The sequence below is a fragment of the Phaeoacremonium minimum genome (genome assembly GCF_000392275.1).
Source record: "Phaeoacremonium minimum UCRPA7 unplaced genomic scaffold PA7_03_scaffold_195, whole genome shotgun sequence".
NCBI lineage: Eukaryota > Fungi > Ascomycota > Sordariomycetes > Togniniales > Togniniaceae > Phaeoacremonium > Phaeoacremonium minimum.
Genome location: NW_006921102.1, coordinates 1 through 13,242, shown reverse-complemented (window position 1 = coordinate 13,242; position 13,242 = coordinate 1). Strand labels below are relative to the sequence as shown.

The window sequence follows — 13,242 nt, the reverse complement described above, 5'->3', positions numbered from 1 at the left end:
TAGGGAAATGCTGAATAGAGATATCTCGGGTGTAACTCTCCAGCTTGAGACTGTGTCTTTGCCTCCGCTACCAGAAACATGGCTAAAAGATGTGAAATGAACTTGAGGGGTTGCTTACCAGCCCACTGCCAGTACTCGACCGAGCCAAGTGAGAGATTGATTAAATCGACGCCGTCAGTGTGGGCTTGTTCCATTGCCGCGAGTATGTCGTCAGTAGTTGCAGAATTGGTGCAACCAAATACCCTATACATGTAGATCTCAGCCTCTGGAGCAACTCCTATCAGCCCAAATCCCATATCCTCAGGATCTTCCATGCCAATAATACCCGCGACATGTGTACCGTGACCACCAGCCATACATGTCGCCAGAGGGTCTGCAACGGACACACTCTTTCCAGTATCATCCCTATAAGCATAACCACCAGCGATCTTATAACCTGGGCCAAATCCACCCCCGAGGGATGGATGTCGGTAGTCCACCCCTGTGTCAATGATGCCAATTTTCACGCCCTTGCCTTTGATTCCAAGCGCATGGAGCTTGTCAATATCAGACATCTCAAGGAACGAGAGCACATCACTAGTTCCTGTAACTTTCGGTAATATTGAAGAGCCAGTGGATGTCGCAGTATGAGAGTCGGCAATGGTGCTGATGCTAGTGCTACTTGCTATACTAGAGATAGTTGAAGTACTGGAAGACTTCGGCCGTGGTACGCATCGTCGCCGTTTCCCATCCGGCGCAAGCCTCTCATATTCAACCACGGGCCAGACCTTCTCAACTGAATCAATGGCATTCAGTTCAGCTTCGACTGTGGCCGCTGTATCATTGGCCTGCACATCAATAGACAAGCCATGGAACAGTTTCGAAGTCGCATACTGCCGGCGTACAGTGTAGTCGAACTGTGACGCGGCTTCCATGTGGAAGGCTTCGTGTGCCGAACTGGCATAGCCTGAGCGCTTTGACAGGAGATCGTTGCTCTTCAATTGGACAATATATGCCCCCTCGACAATTTTCGGCGCCTTTGTATTAGACTCGAACTTGAATGCTTTCCCAGCGGTGAATGCAAATGCAACAACTAGAAGGCGTGAGAGGAGCATGGCCATCGCCGGGGCAAACAGAAACAGACTTGAAATGGGCGAGATTGCCCCATCTCAGCATTACCCACCACAAGCCATCAAGAGGCAGCTACCTTCTATATGTTCGCTGTTTCCAACAGCACAAGAAGTCTCCCCTTCCAGCATCTTTTCTTCTAGGATTTCCTGGTGATGTAGGCTTTCTGCCATGCCACCTTCTTCTTTGGATTGTACTCGTCATGGCGCTCAAAACTACGCAGATCTAGAGTTAGACATACTGCAACGGCGACGTCCGTCGATAATGTTCTTTGTCGACCTTCCCAATGAAGATGGTTGGAGCTCACGAGGAGAAAAGAGTTTGAGCGCTCGGCGTTAGTTACAACGAGCAACTAAATACCAATAACGCTTAGACAACCACATCTGCGAAAGACTCACAGGACTAAGTTCGAGTTTGATAGCAAAGAACAAGGAGTTCAGGGTCCTGCATTCAATAGTGCGGCACAGTTTTGTAACTAACTTATCTCAGTGCCAAGATTGCTTGTTTGTGACAAGGAATGCGGCTCAACGGCACGACACCCTAGTGTCTCGTTGACTATTTTATTCACGATTAGATAAGAGCGGCGTCAAATACTGTTCGCAGAAGCAGTGCTGGAACTTCTCATTACGTGAAGCGCGATGCATTTGTTACTGGTCCAATAGAACCATCTCTTTACACTGATTATCTTGTCGGGCGTTTCCAGGTGCTTAATAGGACTTAAGATCGTATTTATATCTGAGACTGATCATCTCCTCAGAATTGGTAGACTTACCCATGTTGTATGCAATATTTGCGACCTCTTACTTTCTGGGTAATATCAAATGTCAACTGTCATTCCATTTCCGTTTTAGTCTAGCTTTTCACTCGGACCTGCATCAGAGCCCTGGAAATCCTAACGGCTTTGGTATGCCATCCAAGTTTAACGGTGTGAGGTAACTGCCATTTTGGTCTTAGCTAACATGTTTGTTGTGGCCTACCTTATCTACGCGTCATGGGTGCCCGTCCGTTATTTTAATTGCAGGCATCGCCTGAAGCGGGTGTAGCATAACTCATTAATTTCGATTTTGTGATTTCTCGTCATTTTTAGTTAATGGTACTCTGTTGAGGGCATATTCGGTCCTCAAGGTTGCTTGGTCAAAATAGCAGTACGTTTTGAAGTTTTTAAAGCATTGTTTATGAGTAGAATAACCACTACATTATAGATTTATCCGACTCGATCCTACATGGTGAATTGTGACAGTTCCAACACTGTTTCTTAACCAGTTTCGTTTCCTATACTAGTGAAACCGTGGTTTTGGCACGCAACTCTGAATGTAGCATTATAGCATCGCGATTTCCACATTAATGACATGCAGCCATGCCTTTTCAAAGTAGCTATTTTATTTTGCCATATGGACTAGATTTGGGAAATCTACAGGTTTTCTCCCAAAACAAAGTCGAAGTAGATAGCTTTGCCCAGAAACACTCTTCATAAGCGATCGCGAGTCACAGTAGACATATAAACCATTAAAGCTATCATTCTATGTGCTATCCCTCCCATGGATTAAAAGAAAGGGGACGATAGAAATATTCCTCACGGATGCTCAAACAGTCTTCTCAGATGGTTGGGGGCCTGGATGATCAGCCACTTCGCCGGTGTGCTCCGCATGTGAATAAGCCATCACTTCGATCTTGTCAGCTGCACCTTCCTCCTCTCCAGCTGCAACGGCGTCTACACCGCCAAAGATCTTGTCCATCCTCTCTAACGATACGCCTTTTGTTTCTGGTAGTATGAATATCACAGAGACTAGGCACATTGTATTGAGGCCGAATAGGAGCCAATAGCTCTTCCCTCCAACCTCGCTCGTGAATCTAGGCCATGGCTGCGTAAGAGCAAGCAAACAGACTGTCTGGCCTAGAAGTGAGATACCAAATGCCTTATCTCTGACTTCCTGAGGAAAGATCTCGGATGCCACGGCAGGAGCTATGGGACCATTCGACCAGCAGTATGTTAGCCCGACGATGAATAACATGGCGACTTCGACAACAGCCGCTGCCTTGTTGTCGTTGTCCGGAAAGGCGGTGGTAAGACTTGACATGATCAATAAAGCAAGTGCCTGTATTGAGAAACCGGCGATGAGAAGCGATCGGCGACCAAAGCGATCGACGGTGAATGTATTGACCAAAACGATAAACAGCTGCAAGACGGACTGCACGCCGTTGATCGCTAAAGCTTGATGTCCTGAGTTCCACCCGAGAGATTCGTAAATCTAATAACGCAGTCAGGACAAGGACTGGATTGACCGTCAGGTCAACAATGGCCATCACTTACAATAGCTGCGTACATCGTTAGAGCAGCAATGCCGCCAGCTTGTCTAAACATGCCCTGTCAATTCTGAAGATTTAGTTTTGTGGTTTTGAAACTTACTGCAAAGCTGTGGCGTACAGTCCGTATAGCAGACGCTTTCGAAGTCCTTTAGACTTGAAAATTCCCGTATATCCCGTTTCAAACTTCTTTCGATACTCGTACGACGAAACGATATCGTGAAACTCTTGTCGAACATGATCCGACTCGGGGGTACCCATCCTAAGCTTGCACAGTGTATTCAAGCAACGATCTGGGTCGTCCGGATGTTTCTCGTAGAGCCATCTTGGTGACTCAGGGTACCAGAAGGATATGATAATAAAGGCTACGCCGATGGGAATTTGGATGACATTTGAGACTCTCCAGGCAATGTTAAAAGGGGATGTGTGAAATGACATGCCGTAACCGGACCAAAATGCAATCAGTGTTCCGAGTTGATACCCAAACTGAGTTACAGTTCCGACAAAGGAGCCTCGCAAGGTCTTCGGAGAGCACTCTGCGACTACGACTGATGAGTACATATCTAAAGCAAAGGAACAACCGAGCTTACCATAAAGACTAGTAGAAATATAAACGCAACCGAAGCCGAGACCCCTAAGGTTACCAATGAGCAACTCGATCTGATAACCAGTGCCGAATCACTTACGTCAATAATCGACCAAGGATGAGGACACCATATGTGTTTGGAATCACCTGTACGACGACTCCAATAATCATAATCTGATCCCCGGTTAGTCTGTCAAATCCAAATAACCATACGCGTACGTCCACTGACAGTGATCGAAACTCGAAGAGCCCAAAGTCGCCCAAGCAAATTTGCAAGGGTTCCGCCAAGAAACAGTTGAGCCAACCCAGTGCTTGCCCATGGTATTGTCGCAATGACACCAGTTCTATTTGAGTCGACATGGTAGTATTCAACGAACTAGGCTGTTGTGAGTTCAACCCTAACTTGTTCTTTTGTGGGCTTACCTGTTTGTCTGCCAAGATGACTGTCATGATACCAGCATCATATCCGTTGAAAGCCAAGCTAAATACCATACTATACAGCAAAAGTGCTGCATAGCGGTCGTTTGCCGGCAGGAATTTTTCCATGAAACCCATCTTGAAAGATTGGAGTCTAATCACTTCCGATAATCAAAGTGAGGACTCTTGTTACCAAAGATTGATGACGGACTTCTCTTTGCCGAAGCCATGCTCCGAAGAGAGAACCTCTGCCGATAACTTATAGCATTATAGACAATCCAGTCGAGCTTCCGCGGCTTACATTGCAACTCCGGTGGGAGTGGCAGGGGTTAGATGGTGCCAAGTGCCGGACGGCTTGACGACCTGACTGGATGGGGTGCCGTGTCACCGTGCAGATCCTCCGCACGCTTCTCTTCACTTGTTGGTGCGGCTCTGGATTCCAAGCACATGGCATATTGTTGGAGGTGGTAGAAATGACTGACTAACGGGGGATGGCACCATTGTGGGGAAGAGCGCGGGGAAACTGCAGTAATGAACGAGGTGGACTTGCTGGAGACAGAAACTCCGGTGGGAGGACGAATCACGAGGCGGTTTCCAGACCTCGCCATCGACACGAGCTTGTATTCCCGACCATTTCAAGTCCGAAAGCTACCTGTGCTACGACTAATATGTTATGACAATGAAAGGACACGACTTCTTTTGGCCATCTATTAGAAAATGTGAATCTCTGGGATCGTAGATGTTGATTGGTGTAGGGTTGATCGTCTAATTTTCCTGCTAATTGGAGAAGTCTAGCAGGGAGTTATCACAAACAATCACGATTATAACTTGTTTTTCATCTGGAAGTCAACTGTCTCTAGACGATTGATGGGGTACCCCAATGTGGAGCTGTAGCCACAGCTCGACATTTGTGGAGAAATGTACAATCCTGTTCCGTCAACAAATGGCATCATTTCGTGATGTCGACAGGACACGGTTCTGCACTACGTAGGACCCTGCTCTCCGCACCTGCCCTTGCATGTCTATGTAAGATGCTTGCCATCGATGCTACGAAGGACGGACGATCGCTACAATATACATCAGTGTTGTGACTTGACTGGTTCTCCACCGGAATGACCGCGGCGATGGTTTATTTAAACAACAAGAGGACTTGATCAATGAGCCTGTTCCTCTCCCCAGAGTAAGGCAACCGGCAGCCTCAGGATTTCAGTCGCTATGTACTCCTTACTGTCGCTGTCGCTTCTTCTGACTGGCGCTGTGGCTGGCCCGTTGAGCAAGCGGGATTCGATTACAGCCGTAGTAGACCTTGGGACATCCAAAGGAACTCCCCAACATCTTGCTTCAGGCTTCATCTATGGGATTCCAGACAAGGAGAATCAAGTCCCAGATCACTGGTAAGCTTGCACCATCTACGTAGGACATTCGTTAATTCAAGCCTCAGGTATACGGATATCGACTTCCAGTACGGTCGAGCTGGTGGAGCCCAGCTGGATGCTCCAAACAGAGGTTGGATTTGGGGACCGACAGAGTACAACGGACGTCTCCAGTCCACACTGTCCAACTATCGGACATCCCGCAAGTACGGCGCGAGCTTCATCATCTTGCCGCACGATATCTGGGGCACCGATCATGTGAATTCTTCGACTGTTTGGCCTGGAGACAATGGGAACTGGGCAGACTATGATGCTTTTGTGAAAAAGCTACTGAACGACTTGGCTGCCAACAATGCCCTAGACGGTCTTGTCTATGATGTATGGAATGAGCCCGACATAAGCATCTTCTGGGAAAGAAGTTTGCAGCAGTGGGTCGACCTGTATATCAGAACGCACAAGATCATTCGGTAAGCCATGTGCCATCAGTGCCGCTGAATCCCCACGGCTAACACGCTTGACAGTGCGGACTCGCGTTTTAACAAGGTCAAGATCAGCGGACCTAGTCTAGCATTTCGCCCAATGGCTAGCAATGCGTGGTGGACAACCTGGCTTAAACAAATTGCTGGAAACAATACAGCCCCTGACCAATACTCCTATCACTTGGAAGGAACATTGAGCGAGGCGGACAATGACCCTCAATACACCAACGCATCTCTGAGTGCCCTTCAAAAGCAGTATGGCCTACCTAGCCGTGAGGTCAACATCAATGAGTATGCAGAATATTCGGAAATGATGCCAGCAGGCTATGCCTGGTGGATCAGCCGCCTCGAGCGGTATAATTTCTGGGGCCTTCTGGGCAACTGGCAGGGAGGAACCGTCTTGCACGACTTATTTGCAAACTTGCTTACGAAGAAGTCGGATCCCACCGTTTACACAGCTACGGACTACGCAGCTGCTCCCGGGTACTGGGTTTATCGCTACTATGCCCAGAACATGACTGGCCACCGGGTCGCTACGACCGGCTCCACGGACACATGGTTCGATGTCTATGCGACAGTGGGCGACAGAGTCCGCATCCTTTCCGGAAGCAAAGTAAAAATTGGAACGTGGGCCATCCAAGTCAACAATCTCGAGGCGATCGGTCTGCCCTCGTCTGGATCCGTATCGATCGACACCTGGGGCTTCATTGGGGATGATCCGTTTGACCCATTCAAGGTCACAGGTCCGCCGACCTTCAGGAACACGGTCTCGCACACATACAGTGGCAACACGCTCACATTCCCTATTTACCAGACAGATAACCACACTGCCTGGGCTTTTGAATTCGATGTCGCCAATTAAGAAGGCGCAAGTCTCATCATCGGTCCGCCAACACTTGATGGATGATCGCAATTGCAAGGACCAAGACGTTCATAGTCAAAAGCTTGTACATAGTGATGAAATGTTATCAGAAAGTCCTGTTTGTAACATTAAAACAATTATCGAACTATACTGTGATATGTGGAGTTGCATGTACTGTAGAACTGTCATGGTGAAAGAAACCCAGAGAGTTGATCAGTGCAAGGGCCAGCGGAAAAGCAGAAACACGCTCTAACGCGGTAGTTCGGGACTTCGGCTGTGGGAATACCCCAGCTTGCCCAGCTTCCTCCACACACTATGGGGCGCCCCTGTAATGCCCCTCCGGTGACGCTTTCCAGCGGCTGCTTCGCCTCTTGAACCCACCATTGCTCTCTGCAATTCGACACCGGACCCTGCTGACTGGTCTCGCATGTCATGAGCTGCTGATGAGCAGGACGACGAATCGCCGTAGCTTGCTTGCTCTGGCTGGCAGACGGCGATGAGAACACTTGCTGCTTGCTCGCGCGGTCCTCGCCGCGCATTGCTGAGCTTTCGCGGCAGCTGCCGTGTACACGATGACACGAAGGTAGTCCGGACTGTTGGGGGAAGCAGTTACATCCACCATCGACGTCATGTCTCGACCAGTGCGACACGGCCGAAGACGGCCATCTTCTTTCCAGGTAGGCGAACCCTTGCCGTGAGCAGGACATTGCTCCACTCGTCAATGTCGTTGCGAGTGAGACTGACAATGGCGATGATTCAGGCCAAGGCGTCCAGAAAGTTGGCATGCTCACTCCATGGCTCGAGGCCTTCCCACGCACAGCGAAGCCCATCATCGAAGAGATCGACGACCTAATGGGCTATAAACTCAGCAATATAATACAAGAGGGGCCCGGGAAGGTGCTGACCGCAACACCGAATGCGCAGCCGGCCATCATGGCGACCTCCGTCCTCATTCTACGTATCCTCGAGGAGGAGTTTTGTTTCAAAGTCCCCGAGCGTATCGATATCACACTGGGTCACTCGCTAGGAGAGTTCGCGGCTCTTACTGCGGGCGGGTTCCTCGAGTTCCAGGACAGTCTATATCTAGTGCAGAAGCGTGCCGAGGTTATGGCAGCCTGCACCCAGCGTGCGAGAGACGAATACGGCGGAGACTACGGCATGGTGGCGATAGTGTCAGAGCCGAATTACCTAGAGCCTCTCATCCAGGCTATACACGATTTCGTTGGTCACAGCTCGGCGGGTTCAAAGTCCGAGAGCAGTCAGGACGTCCCGCCCATTGAGCAAGTGCTTATCGCCAACATCAACAGCAAGAACCAGCTCGTGTTGAGTGGGAATATAGAGCGTATTAAGACATTGGTGGCCCATGTGCGCCAGTTTCTCGGTCACGATCCGCGCGCAGTGAGGCTGAACAGTGACAGCCCGTTCCATAGCCCGATCATGAGACCTGCGGTGGCGACGATGCAATCCCTTCTAAGTGGGAAGAGCAGGGTGAAGGGTCGCGAGGATCAGGATATCATCACATTCCCGGGGAAGATACCCTGTGTGAGCAATGTGAGCGCAAGACCATTTGGAAGTAAGGCAGACGTCAGAGACCTGCTTTCCAGGCAATGTCTGGAGACTGTGAGGTGGTGGGACAGTATAAAATACCTCGACCAAGAAGAAAAGGTCAGGAGGTGGATAGGTATAGGCCCTGGGAAGGTTGGGAGAAATCTTGTGGGAAAAGAGGTTGGCATGAGAGGCACGGATGCCATCAAGGGCGGCGGTGTATGGGCTATCACAGACCCATCAGACATCGTCGAGGTTCTAAGAGGACTTGAAGACACAGATCCCCTTCTAGAAGAGGAAGAAAGGATTATAGGGGATGAACCATGAAGAGAGGTGACAGTCATTGATCCGTGGGAGAGCTTGTACGAGAACTTAATAACATATATTTGTCAGACTTACAAATACCCTTCAAAAGACTATTGTTCCATGGTTGATTGGTATGATAAGTAGCAATGCTTTTTTTTTCTCGTGAGAAACAGCCCCGAATTTTCAAGCTATTCAAGGTGTTGGGTTTGATTTTCTCAGCGTGTCCAGCTGCGGGAGCATGTGAGACTAGGGGTCCTAGCCTGAAAGCTATGACCTCCCTCGTATCGTACAGTTGACAGCTTCTCTGCTTCTTACCATCCACCACGCACTCACCCAGCGATGGCCACCGCGATACCCTCAATAGCCTGCATTGGCATAATTGGCCGTAATGTATATCCAAACCTCTGTCTATTTCCCATCTACGCGCCAGGTAGACTAATCATTGCGTACAGAATAATCCGCTTCACATCTCCATCTTTCCTTCACACGACCCCACGACGAATAAGCTGGTACCGATCCGAACGCCGCTTCAGTTCTCTCTCCTGCTCTCTAGCACTCTGGACATCTTCGAGTTGCGCGCCAAACACAATGCAGTTGCAGGTGTCGGGCTTAGCGGTGACTTTGGGCTACTGCATGCCGTAGACGAGCGGCTGGCTGCCTACGGCTTCGAGACAAACACCGGGGTCAAGTTCGTCGTGGTGGTTGATATGCGCGGACGACGTATCGACGGAAGTATTGCTGGTCTTGCAGATAAAGCGAGTAGGGGCGCTGCAGCGGTTGGCCTACGAGAGGGCGAAATGAAGACAGTAGGTGCCACAAGCCTTGACACCGTCCGGAATGCAATCTTCATGAAGGCTAACAGGAAGGCCAGGTTTTTAAGGCAATGCAGACGGCATATGTTCGGCTACTTCAGAATCCGTTCTATGACCCTGATGAACACTCGCCCCCGACCGGTCAGGGCGGCAAGAAGATCACGAGCAAGAAGTTTGCCGTCGACATGCGTAGAATCGGAGAGACGTGGACACCAGGCGTCACGAACTTATAATTTCTAATGACATCCTTAATATGGCTGGTACAGAATGGTGTTTAGGTTCGGGTGTGCCGAGAAAAGATATTTCATTATTATTGGAGCTTTAGACAACAGCCTTACTGTCTGCTTGCTCTCGAAATTAGCCAGACTCGATGTTCCAACAACAACTCGGATATTGGCTTCCTCGTTGAATGAGGCTGCCTAGGAGCGCCAACAAAGCAGAAAAATCCACAGCAGCGTCTACAGAATCGACATGGCTTTGTCGACGATAAAATGTTCTGCAAGATCCATCGAGTCTACGTCAAAATCTTTATTCTCCATTCCTGAGGCTAAACAGCTCATACGACACCCCCTCGAAATCTTTCCAATCCTTCGGATCTATCTGGACGACATTACTCCAGCCTCTCACCAGAGCTCGCCAGTAACATGTCTCTGCAGCAGGGCTGAAATAGCCCCCGCCTACGAACTGCTCCCGTTGCCTCATAGCTATACCCTCCGCCACCTTCGGGTGCGCTTCTAACCACAGAATGGTCTCCTCGAGGTCCGACCAGTCTGGAGCAACAAACACAATATTCGCTTCTTCCGGCCGGTATTGAATAGGCCACGTTTTCTGGAGCCTCTCCGAAGGAGTCCACCTCTGCCGTGCCGTGTCTGCTGACCCACCCACCGGCTTGGCATGCGAGCTCTGGTGCGGGAAGTCAAGCGAGGAGCTAAACAACGGCTTAACCAGGTGCGTTGTATGTTGCATCCAGCCGATCGGCGGCGTAATAACGACACTCGCACACATCTGCAGGAACTGGAAACGTCCACTATACGTGACGCCCTCGGTGTGCAAGACGTATTTATATCTGCAGAAATCCTCGATGGCGAGTGCGTTGGTGGCGTTGTTCTTGCCTCTCCACTCCAAGGCTTGAACATCAGCCCAATCCTTTCCCTTGGCTGTAGCGAGAAGATTTGCGCGCAGACGGGGATTGTGGACGCTATTAAACCAAGTCGTCCCGCGCCATATCGCCTTTGGTATCTTTTCTGCGAAGGAACTATACGAGTCTTCGATAGCATCTATGGCAGCTGCTCCACGCTCTACAGAGCCGACAAAGGGAAGCTGCCATGTCCAGAAGGAAAAGTGTGGCATGAGGAACGTACGGTCATCGGCCTTCTTGGAGCGGCCTTCTATGTCCGCCGCGCGAGAGTATGACCAGGCTGTGCCGAAGGGCTGATCCTGGAAATTGATGGCGAAGATAGTATCGGGTACTGGCTCTGGAGAAGTGATGATTGCGCGATGCAGCTGATGGAGTGCAGAAGTTCGAGACTATGAAAGCCAAACTTAGCGCAGGACTACACGAGAAGTCGGACGGCTTACATTCAGCATCTCTTGGGACAAGTCAACCTTTCTTTGCGCACTAATAACATAGATCTAGAAGAAATTTAGATCAGTCTCACCCTCTTGAGGATATACTCAAATGATTTACCTTGCCATTCTTTATCCTGCCCACAAGGTGTCCTAGTGAGTTTGCTGGGTCAAGTCTGAATGGGCCCTGAGAACCGACATCATTAATTGACCAAGTCAGACCTGGAAAAGCAGCTTCGCATTGTTGCTCGGTCAGAGATAGACTCTTCAGCAAATCTGGACTCCAACGGTGCCCAAGTCTAGCTAATGTAGAGTGCCGGCTGTCGACTTGCGGCGTCCTGAAAACAAAAAGAATGCAATATAACACGAGACAAGTCCCAAAGACGCATATCAACTGTCTTATTCTTCTCCTATGTCGAGGAGGTTTAGCCCATTTCTCGCCCATGCTGGCAGTCAGTGGTCACATCACGAAGTCGTGAATCCACCCAAAGAGACAGCATAGCTAGTTCGTAGGAGAGACGCCTTTGACTGTAGCCAAGGAGGGTGACAGGAGGACCCCTTCACCTGGCTGTTTTGCGGGGAACACCATTTCTGTTGCATCAAGATGGGGCTGCCGGCGCGACAACTTCCGGGGAATGCGTAGGCCTCACCTCACCGTCGCGAAAGGACGGCGACGGCCATTGGTCGTGGGGCGGGGGACCGGTTGCGCCGGCAGAATTAAATTAAATATTCCTGAAGACACCCTGTTTGTCTGATTCATGTGTAACGGCATACCAGGTTGTGAATATTATATCGGTCCTGTTTGATCTGCTAGCCCATCGCTTGGGACATGCGGGGAATCCTGCTTCTGGTTTGAGTTTCTGTTTCATACAACTTACACCGAGACCAGGTTTAAGTAAACACTTTAGACAATAAAGCTTCTGGCGGGGTTTGTAGTAGGGAACTAAGCGCTTCCTGTACCTTTGATGATTGGATTCAAATATAGCTATCTATGAAGATAGATTCGATCAATAAATCAGGGCCTCGAGGGCAAACATAGACATCATGTGCCGGAAGATCTTGCACCCGCAAGAGAAACTGCTTTACCAATGTATCTTCTCCTTTACTCATGACCCTTCTTCCAATATTCAACACCCAGGCGGGCGAGTCCTGCTGGCTCCTCAAGCTCGATGGAAGGCCCAAAAGCCACATCCCCGGTGGCAGGTTTCACTAGGCTGGAGTCTTTTGGCTTTGATATTATCGAACCCTCCCAATGACGAGCCTCTGCTGGCAGGGGCTGCCACCAGTCGCCAGTCCTGCTGTGCCACTGCGAACTACACATTTCCCATAGCCGGCTCGCCGCCCGTTTGTACGCAAAGCGCTCATCCTCTCCGGTAAACGCTCCCGTGTTGACAAAGTCGACCTTCTTCTCGAGCCCGAAATCCGAGTCTTGGTCCGGGTCGTATTTGGCATTTGGCGAGTCTGCATATGTGGAAATATTTGGTCGGAAAGGTGACACCTGGTCTTGAAAGACCTCTGCCACAGTTTCTGAGTATGTCGCGTCCTCGTTGACAACTTCCTGGATTGAACCGTCCTTCTGAATGGTCTTCACTTTCCGGCGCATATCGGGGAAGAACAGATCGTCGGGACCAACCTCCGCTCTGATCAAAAGCTTACATTTCGCCTCGTACAGTGCATCGAGAAATGTGATGAATCGCCTTGCTTCGTTCTTTTTGGAGACAGTCAGCACAGGGATATGGTCGATAATGAAGGTGTGGTAGTTGGACGCCAATGTAATGTAATCAGCCGGCCCAAAAGAATGGACAAGTTCGTCAAACTCCCAGTGCGCGGTGCCATTGCATTGTCTAGGAACTGGCACCTTCCTGCCGTATACGATCACTTGTCC

At 49.7% G+C, this 13,242-nt stretch overlaps 3 protein-coding genes across 3 annotated transcripts; 2 read left to right on the top strand and 1 right to left on the bottom strand.

Annotated features, from left to right (window-relative positions):
* Positions 1-3,313: 3,313 nt before the first annotated feature.
* UCRPA7_2768 (putative quinate permease protein) lies at positions 3,314-4,552 on the bottom strand (the record flags this gene model as incomplete). Its single annotated transcript, XM_007915349.1, has 6 exons — positions 3,314-3,356; positions 3,432-3,461; positions 3,515-3,947; positions 4,002-4,045; positions 4,098-4,171; positions 4,421-4,552. The coding sequence occupies 6 exons, from the start codon at positions 4,550-4,552 to the stop codon at positions 3,314-3,316; spliced, it is 756 nt and encodes a 251-aa protein (XP_007913540.1).
* A 1,077-nt stretch (positions 4,553-5,629) lies between these two features.
* Positions 5,630-7,128, top strand: UCRPA7_2767 (putative glycoside hydrolase family 39 protein; the record flags this gene model as incomplete). Its single annotated transcript, XM_007915343.1, has 3 exons — positions 5,630-5,808; positions 5,856-6,254; positions 6,309-7,128. 3 exons carry the CDS (start codon positions 5,630-5,632, stop codon positions 7,126-7,128), a joined length of 1,398 nt encoding a protein of 465 aa, XP_007913534.1.
* An 852-nt stretch (positions 7,129-7,980) lies between these two features.
* On the top strand, positions 7,981-10,024 carry UCRPA7_2766 (putative malonyl -acyl carrier protein transacylase protein; the record flags this gene model as incomplete). The annotated part of the gene is made up of 4 exons (XM_007915351.1): positions 7,981-8,526; positions 9,067-9,102; positions 9,432-9,785; positions 9,851-10,024. 4 exons carry the CDS (start codon positions 7,981-7,983, stop codon positions 10,022-10,024), a joined length of 1,110 nt encoding a protein of 369 aa, XP_007913542.1.
* Positions 10,025-13,242: the final 3,218 nt, after the last annotated feature.